The sequence below is a fragment of the Mastigoproctus giganteus genome, chromosome 6 (assembly GCF_048544385.1).
Source record: "Mastigoproctus giganteus isolate SK-2022 chromosome 6, ASM4854438v1, whole genome shotgun sequence".
NCBI classification, from domain to species: Eukaryota; Metazoa; Arthropoda; class Arachnida; order Uropygi; family Thelyphonidae; genus Mastigoproctus; species Mastigoproctus giganteus.
Genome location: NC_143580.1, coordinates 127,013,518 through 127,028,055, shown reverse-complemented (window position 1 = coordinate 127,028,055; position 14,538 = coordinate 127,013,518). Strand labels below are relative to the sequence as shown.

General features: G+C 36.8%; 1 protein-coding gene across 2 annotated transcripts in view; it reads left to right on the top strand.

Annotated features, from left to right (window-relative positions):
• Dhc64C (dynein heavy chain, cytoplasmic) overlaps positions 1-14,538 on the top strand; it is a 1,460,071-nt gene that overhangs the window by 304,360 nt on the left and 1,141,173 nt on the right. For both annotated transcript variants that reach the window (XM_090376486.1, XM_090376487.1), the window contains exon 23: positions 7,883-8,122. In XM_090376486.1, coding sequence (XP_090232612.1) covers positions 7,883-8,122 — 240 coding nt within the window. The remainder of the gene's footprint in view (positions 1-7,882; positions 8,123-14,538) is intronic.

The window sequence follows — 14,538 nt, the reverse complement described above, 5'->3', positions numbered from 1 at the left end:
CATTTGCTCTAAAAGTTTGTCCAGTGTTCTTCCTTTAATGTGTTTCAGCTATCAACTTCCACAATGAGAGATGGAAGTTTGCTCTAGCAATCAACTGCCCTTTGGCTAAAGGCAAATTTCTGCACATCTATTTTACAACTCTTTTCTCAGTTTTAATTTATGTTGTCTCAGGTTCATAATCTGAGCAAGAGGAAGAAAATCCCATCAGTATTGAGCCAATCAGATCACCTTGTAGATGCCTAGTCTCCAGAAGTCTCCCGAACTTAAGCCTTTCTTGGTAAGAGGACCACTTCGTTCCCTTCACCATCCTTCCTAACACTTCTCATTCTTCCTAAAATTATGCCTCCAAGTCTGTATGTAGGACTCGAGGTGTGGCCTGAACATTGCCTTATACAAACGGATAATCACTTCCTTATCCTATAGCAAAATTCCTGTATATTCTTGTCAATACCCCATGACCTACTCTGACAGCCTGACCGCACTGCTCAGAAAACTTCAAATCTGACTAGACAATTACCCCCAGGTCTGTTTCATTCTCTGCCACCCTGAGTTGTAGAGAATGATAAAGATCTTCCCCAAGTTGCCTGTAGTTGCCGGCCTTAACATTTCCTAGAAAATCAGTTGAAACGTTTCGAAATGCTTTCCACACTGATTTTTCACCATCACCAATACATATTCGAACTGTTTATCTTTGAAAGGTTCTCTTATTTGTGCATCAATTAAAATGCCTGCCTTAATCTTCTCTGTACTAAGCCTTGGGAATTTCTCTTGCAAGTATGTGAATGTAGGACAGTTCACTTCCAAAGCCTTCATGAAATTTTTCATGAGCCCCATTTGCTGTGGAGCAGTGAAAGCAAAATTTTATTTGACTCTACCAGAGGTTCAAATGCTAAGTTCTTCATTCTAGCTGTTAATGATTTTCATTGAGGCCAACTCTTCCAAGAATTTGTAGTGCATATCCTTGGCACGACTATCCCACTTGCAGAGAAAGCAACAATATTTACCGTAACCCTTTTGTAGTCCTTTATAAAATGGCAATCACCTTTAGATCACCACATATCTGCCACTCGTGCTTCTGATAGCGTACATCTCAGAGGATGTTCTCCTTGTTTCCATGTTTCTTTTCATCGTCAGCACATGCAAGAGGTACTGAAGGCAGCAAATTTCTGCTGTGTAATAACACAGCCTTAAGGCTAACCTTATAAGTGTCTATAAATAGTCGGCATCCTTTTTTGGAACATGCCTCATGTTCATTGCTGCAATTACACAATCAACATCCTTACACATAGTGAGCTCACCCTCTGTTTGATAGAATTCAACATGATATTTATTTCGAGTAAGAAATGTAACTTCACAGAATAATCTAGAAGATTCCACTGTTGTAGCCTCTAGGCAAAAACTTCTGCTTTATTCTTTGGCAGTTCGAGATCCCTGATGAGGTCATTAAGTTCATTTTCTGTGTTCAGAAAGATAAAAGTTTGGACAAAATTGTGGATCCATTGACATAGACAGCTGCTGTACTTCTATGTATATATTGAATTGATATTCATCAGTATCTTCATCAGAGTGTATAGAAAAAAAAAAAACTACCTATTTCTGAACCACCCAACTCAAAAACAGTTGGGTGGTTCAGAAATAGGTAGTACTTCACCCACAGGACGTATTGAAGATGGTATATTTGGGTACATCACTGTCCACTTTTGCTTCATTGTCATCCCTTTTCTAATGGGACGCACCATACAGAAGTAAGTCTGTGACGTGATTTGTTGGGTCCCTCCATATCATAGACAAAGCAAGGGGCATATAATGTCCCTGTCAATTCACCAATGCATTGAGCATTGATGAACAGGTAGTGCAGCACATGTGTGGAGCCCAGTTCTTGTCCTGGTGGCCTACTTTACTTACACCGGAAGTACAAGAAGTAGGCCTTTTTTAGGGCTTGAGTTAGGGATGCTTTCCTGAAGCTAATGTTACTTCTCCACATACATAACAGCAGTCATCTGGACTATTCACACAATTGGGGGCACATTAACCTTATACGACACAAATACTATGCAAAAGGTAGGAATCTCGCAGAGAACAGCTGTTAAGTGAGAATAAATTACCAAGTACATAGCTGTATTCGAGGATTACTGCAACAGACTGGAAGATGCATTTGAGGCAACAACAGCTTATCATGTGTTGCAGAGCGAGGCGACAGTTGCCGAACTAATAATTCCATGTCAGGAACTATTTCTGTGGTAGCTAATTGGCAGTGCCCCAGATGACAGTCAGTAATTTTTGTCCTCAATTTTTACTTGGAGCGTTTCGTTCTAGAAAACGTCTGTTCACATAAGTATGTGCTTCTGAAGAGGGAGAAGATTCTTGCTGCATACATTCTTAAATTGGCAAATTTTCTCTTTTCTACATATTTTTGGTAAAATTCTAGGAGAGACACTTCATCAAATTTGATTTTCAGGTCTGTCACATTGAAGGTCAATGATTTCCATTCAAAAGTGCTCATGAGGAGTCTCCATCACATTCACAAAGAAGGGATTAGTTACCAGTGCGGAAATCTTGCAATCTCTCTCGGAACTCAGTCTGGAGCTGAGATATTGCAGCCACATATTGGGGAGAATCTTTTGCAGACTGCAACTTCAACATTCCTTAAAAATGAGTTAAATTCTGGTCTTGAAGTTGGCACATAAAGAGTTCTAATTTCATCTGAAAAGCTTTGAGGTAATTAAACAGGACATGCATGCACCATTTGATCTTTTAACTGGAGCTTCAAATTTAACTCATTCAAATGAGAAGAAATCTCAATAAGGAAGGCAAACTTTGCCAAAATTTTTGGATCGTCGTACTCAGATACAGGCTTGCCTTTTGCTGTCATGAACTCCTGGATGGCATATTTCAACTCAGAAATCCTCATGAGCACTTTTGAATGGCTTAACCATCACACATCAGAGAATAGACAACATCACCATGATCAGCATCCTATTCTGTGTGTAGAAAATTTTGAAACTGTCAATGGTTCAAACCCTTCACTACTTGGTTGAAATTCACAATGTCTGTGATAACTTTCATGACATTTTCAAAACCAAGAGATTTGGCACGCAAATTTCCATCTGTGCATGCTTGTTGAGAAGTTGAGCTTTCCTGCTTAACTGATAGGTGGCACAGGAGTTGCTACACTCCATTTTGAACTATATATATATATATATAGAGTCCAAAATGGGACTTGGTTTGAAAATGGCAGAAGGTTATCAAATTGTAGTAGGGTGCTGAATGATTTTGTAATAACTGAGAGCAAAGTGGAGGAGAAATTGTTGAAGTTAAACATAAGAAAGGCAACTGGGGTGGATGAGATCTATCCAGTTATATTAAAGGAGGCGGCAAAGCAACTAAGCAAACCCTTAGCCATAATTATGAGAGCATCCTTGGACTCAATGGAGGTCCCCACTGACTGGAGATGTGCAAATGTATCCCCAATTCACAAAGGGATCGAAGGGCGACACGAGTAATTACAGACCAGTTAGTTTAACTTCTGTTCCGGGTAAAATAATGGAGTCACAGGTTAAAGATGCATTGCAGGATTTGTGCCTCTGTAGCCAGGTGGGCAGGAGCAGCAGTGCATAACAGACGCTTCTTGATCAGACCGGGGTTCGAGCCCATGCCCACCAAATACGGAGGATGCGAAAAGGTCAGGAAATTACCACCGCATATCCCCGGAGCAATATGGCCTTAGTTGCTAATGCTCCTAAAAACCAAATAACGACAACAGCATTGTAGGATCATCTAGACAAGACTGCAGCAATAATTCAGACTTATCATGGGTTTGTTAAGGGAAAGTCTTGTCTGACAAATTTGATAGGATATTATGATGTGGTTACAAAGGAACTGGATGCAAAAAATAATTTTGATATCATATATTTGGATTTCAGGAAAGCTTTTGACATTGCGCAATGAAGACTATTGTACAAATTGGAGTAGAATGATATTAAGGGTAAGTTGCTACAATGGATAAGAGGATGGTTGAGTGAGAGAAGACAGAGTGGTAATCAATGGGTACTGCTCTTCGTGGACTAATGTTATTAGTGGAGTCCCACAGGGTTCGGTTTTGGGTCCTCTGTTGTTTTGTATATTTATCAATGATATTGATGACAGTATATCAGGCTTAGTGTCGAAGTTTGCAGATAATACAAGGGTTGGTAGGGTTGTTAATGGCAGTGTGCTACTGCAACAGAATCTAGATAATTTGGGTAGATGGGCTAAGAAGTAGCAACTGAAGTTTAACCTTGACAAATGCAAAGTACTGCATATGGGTAGAAGTAATCCCTGAGAAACGTACCAACTGTATGGTACTACACTTAAGGTGATAGAAAATGAAAAAGACCTGGGAGTAATTGTGCAGTCAGATTTGAAGTTTTCTGAGCAATGCAGAGTGTGTTACAGGCTGCCAGGGCAAGTCATGGGGTTTTGTCAATGATATATAGGAATTTTGCTAGCAGGGAAAAGGAGGTGATTGTTCCTCTGTATAAGGCAATGGTCAGGCCATGCCTTGAGTACTACATACAGGTCTGGAGGTCTCATTTTAGGAAGGATGTAGATTTGCTTGAACGTGTATCAGAAAAGGGCAACAAGATTGGTGAGGGGAATGAAGAGATCCTTTTACCAAGAGAGGCTTAAGTTCTGGAAATTGCAGTGGCTGGAGACTAGGCACCTGTGCGGTGATCTGATTGAGGTATACAGGGTGTTTCAGTTAAACGTTTCAGAACTTCTAAGAGGGGTAGGGTACATCCTGACAACTCAAAATCATATAGCAATGTGGGGTCGGAAATGCTTTCCTGAAGCGGTGTTGTACACAGAAGCACCATAAAGAAAAGAGACCGTAAGTGAGAAATCGTTTTAATAATACATGAAAAGAAGCAAAAGGTACATGGAGTAAAGTAAGTGTTCGAAGTTTCTTCCACGGGCTACAATGCACGCCTCACATCTCCGACACATGGACATCCGAACATTCTGGAATACTTCAGGCGAATTTCGAATTTCTTCGGCAGCTACTGCGATTCTTGCAGCCAGCTCCTCAGCATTGTCAACAGGAGTGTCATAAACTAGCGATTTCATATGATCCCAGAAATAAAAATCAAGACATGATAGGTCGGGTGACCGAGCAGGCCAACGCACGGGACCACCACGTCCGATCCACTGTTGACCAAATGTGACATCCAGGTAGTTACGAACATCTCCGCTATAATGGGCACGGGCTCCATCGTGTTGGAACCACATTGTGTGTTGCGTCGATGCAGAAATCTGTTCATCTCTCAAAAGTTGTGGCAATACTTGCTGCAGAAAGATCAAGTAGATAGGTCCGGTTAGACGACACGGTAACAGGTAAGGTCCGATGAGGTGATCTCCCATAATACCGGCCCATACATTGACCGAAAATCGAATCTGTGCTGCATGACGTCGTATTGCATGCGGGTTCTCGACCACCCAGATATGGTCGTTATGCGTGTTGAAAATTCCTTCCCTTGTGAAGGATGCCTCATCGGAAAACAACACTTCTGCAGGAATCGCAGTAGCTGCCGAAGAAATTCGAAATTCGCCTGAAGTATTCCAGAATGTTCGGATGTCCATGCGTCGGAGATGTGAGGCGTGCATTGTAGCCTGTGGAAGAAACTTCGAACACTTACTTTAATCCATGTACCTTTTGCTTCTTTTCATGTATTATTAAAACGATTTCTCACTTACAGTCTCTTTTCTTTATGGTGCTTCTGTGTACAACACCGCTTCAGGAAAGCATTTCCGACCCCACATTGCTATATGATTTCGAGTTGTCAGGATGTACCCTACCCCTCTTAGAAGTTCTGAAACGTTTAACTGAAACACCCTGTATAAGGCCTTGAATGGGTTGAGCATGCTGAAATCTGATGGGATCCTTCCACTTGTTCAGTTTACGACTCTAAGGGGGCATAAATTCAAATTAAGAAAAGACAGATGTAGAATAGATGTGCGGAAATTTGCTTTTAGTCAGCAGGTGGTTAATTGCTGGAACAAACTTCCATCTGTCGTTGTGGAAGTTGATAGGTTAAATAAATTTGAGGAACTGGACAGGCATTTGGAGGGAATGGTGTGTTTTTTTTTTTTTTTTTTTTATTTGGCTGATGCTGCATAAGCTCATACACTTGCTGCTTTCTTGCATCATATGCCACTACTAATATATATATATATATATATATATATCTATATATATATATATATATATATATATATATATATATATATTTTTTAAATATTTTTTGAAAACTTTGTATTCCTGGGCCACTTGTGGCCCCGGAACACAACAGGGTTGAGCACTCCTGTTGTCAAGTAACTTGCTAATATGAGATCCCAAATGAAATTTGAAAACAAGAGCCAATAGACAAATATTAATGATTTTCATCTTCAGTAGCATGAAATTAGTCAAGTTTGGGTACTTTCGTTTTCATAACATTTTATGTGTTGACCAGTGTTTTTGGTTATGCTGCTATACCAGCACCGTGCCACTTGTTATTGATAGGAAAATGCCATATGATGACTAAAGCGAGATTATCTGGAATAGGTACAAAAAACAATGATGACTAAGGGTAAGCTATTAAACCAGTTCTTTAATCATAACCGAAGCCTTTTAGAAATTTTATGAGGAAGTTAGATTAGTTTGGTTAAGAAATGAACATAGAAATATCACTTATGCGCGTAGAACCAGTAAACCTAATTTCATAGAGGTAGCACCATACTTAACAATGAATCATCATTGTTGATTTGACTGTACAAAGTATGTGCACCAAGATGTTTATAAATTTGAATTGGTTATTTTTCAACCCTTTAACTCATTCTGCTCCATCTGAGTATACTTGGGGTAACAGCACAAGCACTGTTTTCTTAAATTACATTTGTACATTTCTAACCAAAACTGTTTTTGGAGACAATTCTATTAGAAAAAAAAATTACAGAAAAATTGATGCATGCAAATTTCCTTAAAATTCTTAACATTTTAGAAGTGGACATTGTATTCCAAAATAGTGGGTGGACTGTTAAAGGACAGTTTCAGAATAACAATTGAACAAATTCACAATATTCTGAATCTCTTCATAAGATGGAGTGCAAGATATTTTGAATTGTAATTCAGTTTAAATGGTATGTTCGAAATGAATTAAATTTCATGTAAAGTTGAATTTCTTATTTTTAATTTTTTTTAATTTTTTTATTTTTAAATTAAACTCTTGACTAACTGGTAAAAAAAAATCATAAAATACAGTCTGAAATTTCTTTTTAAGTGCAGCAATGAATTAGGTTTATCTCTGAAAAAATCTTGGAGAGAACTGAGAGGTGAAAACGTTGTGCTGAATGGGTCAATGCAAGTGAAATATTTGTTCCTTCAAAAAGCATAATCTTGAAATTAACGTAGTATTCAATATAAAATCTGTTCTTGTGAAATTTAAAAAAAAAAAAATCGTCAACTGTACTTCTGAGAAATATAAAGTAAAAAATGTGTCTTCAATAAATTTTATCACTTGAAATTTAGGTAATTTGTGCCTTTTATAAGATTATTCTTTCTATTAGTATTTTTTGTTTCCTCTGTTTACTTAATATTTTTGAAAGATAATATGCATTAAAATTTTTCAAAAGAACTTAATTGGTGGCATTATTTTAATAAAAATGTTACATTTCACTTTGAAATGCTAGTAATATATTAAGAAATTTGCTAATCATTACTATTTTTGTTTTTCATGTGGTAACACAACTGTACATTTTGTACAGTTGTTTGTTACCCACATTAACTTTAATTGATAGAGCTGTAATTGTGTATATTTTTCACTTTTGTAATGGTTTCCTTTTAAACAGTCATTCTGTTTTTTAGTGTTACAAAGAAGGTCAGCGCATTCTTGAAAGACAACGCTTTCAGTTTCCGAATTCGTGGCTTCATGTAGATAACATTGAAGGTGAATGGTCAGCATTCAATGAAATCATTCGACGCAAAGATGCTTCAATTCAAACACAGGTTGCTAGTCTACAGATGAAAATAGTAGCAGAAGACAAAGCAGTTGAGTGTCGTACCAATGATCTGCTTGCTGAATGGGAGAAGAGTAAACCAGTGGAAGTTAGTTTGCTTTTGTTCTTTTTTTTTTAATGCTAATAGCTTTGTTACTGCAGCCTTAGTTGTATCAAGGCTGTACTAACTGCAAAGATGCTCTTTTTAAAATTAATTGAACTTAATTGATTATTTTTGTGATTTTCCTTTTTTGAATGGCAATCTAATTATTTGAAAAGGTGTTAAACTAATAGTTATTTACACTTGGTTCAGTTTTATAATCAGTATAACTCATTTTTCGTTTGGCATTAAAGTTTATTAAACATCTAATAACAATAAACACCGTTTTGTAGTCACTTTTTAAATTGGTCTTACACTATAAGAACAGGTTTATTAAGTTACACTCAATAATCTGTTAAATTATTATAATTATGATGGAAAAAATGCTTTAGAAATGAGTCCATAACATCTAAATGATATGATGAATTAAATAAAATTATAGGCTGAATTTGTAAGCCAATTAAAAGGGAACGAACTGTAAGCCAAAAGTAATAAGTTAAAAATATAAAGGAATAGCAAGCATAATATAAAGATGAAAAAATTTAGTAAAACAGTCTAATGGGTGGAGGGGAGAATTACAAAAAAAAAAAAAAAAATCTGATCCAAGTAAACATGTGTATTTCATCAGGGGACTACACCTGATTATGTATCAATGTCTGCATTTCTATGCTTACCCATATTTGCGGAAGAAATGGAAATTCAAAAATGTGTGGGGGAAAAAATTGAAAGGAGGACATGAAAGCAGACCTTCCGCAGAGATAGCTAAGGTAGTCCCAACGCAGTGTTTGTTGTAAAGCATAAGTGATTAAAGTAAAATAAGTACCTATATATTAATATGGAAGCCGTTTTCTTGAGGCGGCCATCACGAACGATAGGTCTAATTGATCGGGCTGAAAGCAGTCTCAAATTGAAGATATTTCTTCCTAGATGTGCAGAAAAATGGCCAAATATAAAAATACCTAATAGTTTTATTTTTGAAATGGGCCAGAAACTCTCCATATACTCTCCATAAAATACAGTAGTTTTGCAATAATTAATCACCCTGTCTTGAAGATCAGTTTGCAGATATAACTTTAAATATTAAAAAAATTTGCATTAGTGGTGAATAGAAAGAAAAAAAAAAGTCTGATTGAAAAGAAAAGTCTGAAATGAAAAGAAAAAAAAAATGTCTATATTATATGCAGACAGCATTTCATTAGCTACATAGCTGTGATAGTTGTGCTCACTAGGGCAAGTGAGTAGCACACTTAACTGGTGTTTAAGGAAGCTCCTCCAGGGAGGGGGCTTTCTGATTGCACTGCAGTTTGCCTGACTTCTGCCACTTTCCCAAACTGGGATAAATGAAGTGTGGAGTTTTTGTTAGTAGGTGGTCATGTTCGTGCTGTCCCCCTTTTTAATAATCAAAAAATAGGCTGTTGTTGGGAGGTGACGTGTAAGGGAGAAGATAGAAAAAATGGACAAAAGTGTAAAAACCCTCAGGGTCTATCTATGCCAGCAGTCTTCCCCAACTTTGTATTTATGTCATTGTGGTGTTTTTCAGACATCTCTAAAGACCAGATGTAAAATTGACAGTTATATATTAATACGGAAGCCGTTTTCTTGAGATGGCCATTGTGAATGATAGGCCTTACCAGTCAGGCTGAAAGTGGTCTCAAATTGAAGTTATTTCTTCCTAGGTGTGCATTTGATCCGTACTGGCTTATCTGCTCACAACAAAACACGGACTACATTTCTTTAGGACAGCTAGAGAAAACTGTGCTACCAATTGTGAAATTTTTGCAACAGAAAAGCTGGTATATAGTTTAAACTAGGTGTGATAATAGGAGGAAAAGGAGGTAGCTACATTAGTGTAAAATAAAATGACGTGATATAGAAAAGGTCGTAATTTTGAGTCTAATATAAGGAGAAAAATTTAGAGTGTAGTATTAGAAGAATCTGCAAGCAAATGGTATAAGGCAATGAAATAAAGAGAGTTGAGGAAGGGAATGAAAGTGCATATAAAATTAGGCTAAGATATCGAAGGGTAAAGGAAAGTAAGAATGCTCATACTGCCCTCGTATTGCCCACTAATAGCTGTATGAATGAGAAAAGGAGGAGCAGAAAGTAGAGAGATGAAAAAAATAAAAGTACTGGGGGCATAAAGTTCCAGCCCTTTAGAACAGGCCCTGACTAAGTGAGTGTTATCAAAATAGAAGCTAATAATGCTTGCAAACTAAGTTTTGAAGAAGTGAAAAAAAAAAGAGCTGAATAAGACTGAATAGACCTGCAAATGAAAGACTATTAAGAAATATATATATTTGCAAATAAAGTAGAAGATGAATACCTAGAATTTCCAAGTAATGAGTAGTACATTGCTCAGGCAAGAAGAAATAGCAGGAAAATATTCAGCTGAGATATGTAACTGAAAAAAAATTTTTTTTTTTTTTTGATATATACTTGTATTTTAGGAAAGCTTTTGATACTGTGGCACATGGAAGACTACTGTACAAATTGGAGCAGTATGGCATTAAGGGCAAGTTGCTACAATGGATAAAAGGATGGTTGACTGGGAGAAGACAGAGCATGGTAATCAGTGGACACTGTTCTTCATGGACTAATATTAGTGCAGTTCTTCAGGGTTTGGTGTTAAGCCCATTGTTGTTTTCTGTATTTATCAATGACATTGATGAAGTTATATCAAAGTTAGTCTAAATTTGCAGGTGATACGAAGGTTGGCAATGTTGTTAATTACAGTAATGATAATACACTGTTGCAACAGGATCCAGATAAGTTCAGCAGGCTATCATAGCCTAGTGATTAGGTGCATGGGTGCATAAGTACACATGCCTTGAGTGACTGGGGTTAAGCCCAAGACTGAATACGGTGCTGTTTCTTGTATTCTGTCTATCTTGTGAACTTCTCTGACCGTTTGGTCGTCCCAGAGTATAAACAAATGGGCTGAGAGGCGTCAACTGAAGTTTAAAGTGACAAATGTAAAGTACTGCATATGGGTAGCAGTAGAGTAACGTACCAACTGTGTGGTACTACACTCAGATTAGTAGAAAATGAAAAGGACCTGGGCGTACTTGTGCAGTCAGTTATGAAGTTTTTTTGAGCAGTGCAGACAGGCTGCAAGAGTAGCTCATGGTGTTTTATCAATGATATACAGGAATTTTGGTAGCAGGGATAAGGAGATGATTGTCCCCTTGTATAAGGCAATGGTCAGACTATACCTTGAGTACTGCATACAGGTCTGGAGGCACATTTTAAGAAGCATGTATTGCTGCTGGAATGAGTACCGAGAAGAACAACAAGATTGGTGAGTGGAACAAAGGGTTGCTGTTACCAAGGAAGGCTTAAATTCTGCAAATTGCAGAACTTGCTAGTCTCCAAATGAGTATGGACATTAGGCACCTGCAAGGTGATCTAATTGAGGTGTTTAAGGCCTTGAATGGTATGAGCAAGCTCAATGCTGATGGGATTCTTCTTGCTCAGATTATCACCTGAGGGGACGAATTCAAGTTTAAGGAAAGCCAATTGTAGAATTGAAGTGCGGAAATTTGCCCTTAGCCAACGGGTAGTTGATAGTTGGAGCAAACTTCCATCTCTTGTAGCACAGGTCGACAACCTAAATAAGGTAGAACTAGTCAAGCATTTGGAATGAATGGATGGGTGAAATAGGGGTGGTTTTTTTTTTTTTTTTTTTGGCTGATGCTGTATCGCTATGTAAGTTGCTTTCTTGTATCATATGCCTCCTAATGCCAATATCATTTAGGATATTTTCATTCCTATATCTCCCACCTTGAGGCACCTCTGTAGCCAGGTGGGCAGGAGCAGCAGTGTGTAGCACACACTTCTTGATTAGACAGAGGTTCGAGCCTGTAACCACCAAATACGGAGGATACGGAAAGGTCAGGGAATGACCACAGCATATCCCTGGAGCAATATGGCCTTAGTTGTTAATGCTCCTAAAAAAAAAAAATTCCCACCTTTACTACTTCCTTTTTCTTCTATCTTTCTTTTAGTGTTGGCATTTTGTGAAATTTACGCATCCATCTAACTGCTTTTCAACAGTTTTTTTTTTTTTTACTGCTAACCCCCCCCCCCCCCCACACACACACTTGCTAAATTTTATGTTTTAAAGGAATAAATACTTTAAGGGAATAAACTTTCAGTTGTATTGTAGTTGAAGATATGTGGCATTGTTGCTATTGTAAAAGTTATCAATTAAACATTTTATGTATATATATTATTCTTTAGTAATATGATAATTTATGTTGTATTTTACTTTTAATATACTTTTATAGTGGTTTTTCTTTAAATTATTTCTAGATTTTTCTGTTGTCCCGGTAGCTGTTTTAGCAATGCCCGGGTACGAACAGAGTACATATTATTATTTTATCTTTCTATTGTGGTTTATTGTGTTTATTTTCTTAATTACGGGTGTTTTCTACTCATAGGTATTATGGTTAATACATTACTGGTCTTTAAGCTAGCCTAAACTCGGTTATCTTAAATGCCATTTAAGATAACCGAGTTTAGGCTAGCTTAAAGACCAGTAATGTATTAACCATAATACCTATGAGTAGAAAACACCCGTAATTAAGAAAATAAACACAATAAACCACAATAGAAAGATAAAATAATATATATATATATATATATATATATATACACACATGCAGTCCATTCGGGACTCATTGGGACTAGTGCATTTTGGCCCGATTAAGTGGCTGCCCCAATTATACAAAGTTTCACGTAAATAGTTAGAAATACAATGTACCCCTTCCCCCCCCCCCACAATTAGTTCTCTGTACAATCAAATCATTACGACGAACTCACCATAGTATAGTACCGTTCACTATACGATGTGTAGTAGGTGTCGGTCATTGTGATCAGGTTTGTGAATTGAATTTTAATTCTATTAAACCGTGATTCTGATTAGAGAAAATAGGAGGAATATAAAGGAAAATAAATTTATCCTTTATTACCTTACCAATTAAAAATTTAAATGATAAATGAAAATTGGAAGAATATATGTGATAATCGGAATAATTAATACGTACTGTAATATGTGCATACAAACTAGTTGACATTTGTGGATGGAGGTTAAAATTTAAAACAGTAAAAAGATAAGCAATCAATAACAAAGAACACGGCACACACAAATTTCAAGTAACACGATATGCGCAAGTGAGAACGGAGTAACGAGTTACAAAGCTTTAAAAATAGGAATGAAGAGAAGATCTGAAAATTAATTTTTTTATATGATTGAAGATTCCGTGGAAGTGTAAACACATTTCACCATAATAATTCGCAGAATTCCAGCTGTCGGTATTATCGCAAATTCAGTAAGATGGAGTTTACTATCTGTTTATGATAGATTTCACTAACAGAAAAGCCCAATAAACAGGTGACTGCTAATTGTTTTATGGTTGTGACCTCCAGAATTTCAACTGAACCACATGGTACCGTCGGAGACAATCGTAGGGTAATCTTCAGTGCTGCGGTCTCCTGCCCGATTAAACGGCATGCTGTCCCAATTAAGCGAAGTAAATCCTGGCTATTTTCTCGATTGGTTTCTGTTTTTTTAAGATTTGCCCCAAATAAACGGCTGCCCCGATTAATCGGTGGCCCAAATAATTGAATCCACTGTATATATTACAATCAACCCCTGTATAACATGATACTTTAAACACTGTTTCACTCTATACATGATTGATTAATTGTGGCAATCCTTGCGCAACAAGGCTTATATAATATGGTTAGAGAATTGTGGCCAACCTCGCATAACACAGTATTTTTGAGTTTTTGTGTGGGGAAAACACTGCTATTATGTTGGATGTAATTTTTCAACATTTCCATTCTTATTTTGTGAATCCCTGCTGTTGACTCACTAGTTGTTATGCAAAAAAATTACTGGGAAATCCCTGCATTTTATTTTGTTGGGAAATCCATGTGTTAGGTTCTGTCTATTGAACTTGTGCTTGTTTAAGACCATAAACAATTGTGACTTCGAAGTGTGCAGTTTCTGACTTTTAAGGTTTTTATAAGGTTATTTTGGCTTTTATTTGATCGTTTATAAATTTTCCAACTATGTATTACTAAACTTTGTTCTTAAGAGCCGTATTGAAATAATTTCTTTGTTGCGAGTTAAATTCCATCTCTATATTATGCTAAGCAAGGAAAAAAGCACAGCTCAACGAAATTATTTCTCTAGAATAAAATATACAAAATTTGGATAGTCTTAAAAAGGGAAAGAGGTATCATACATTGCAAAAAGTTAAAATTTAAATGAAGTAACAAACCAGACCATAAAGAAAAACAAGGATCTTGCAGGATCTTTCATTTCTGCAAATATGACAGCTCATTCCTGAGCGCCAGTAATTCAGAAAATGGAACAAGCACTCAGTATTTGGATTGATTGCAGTGAAATTAGTGCCTTT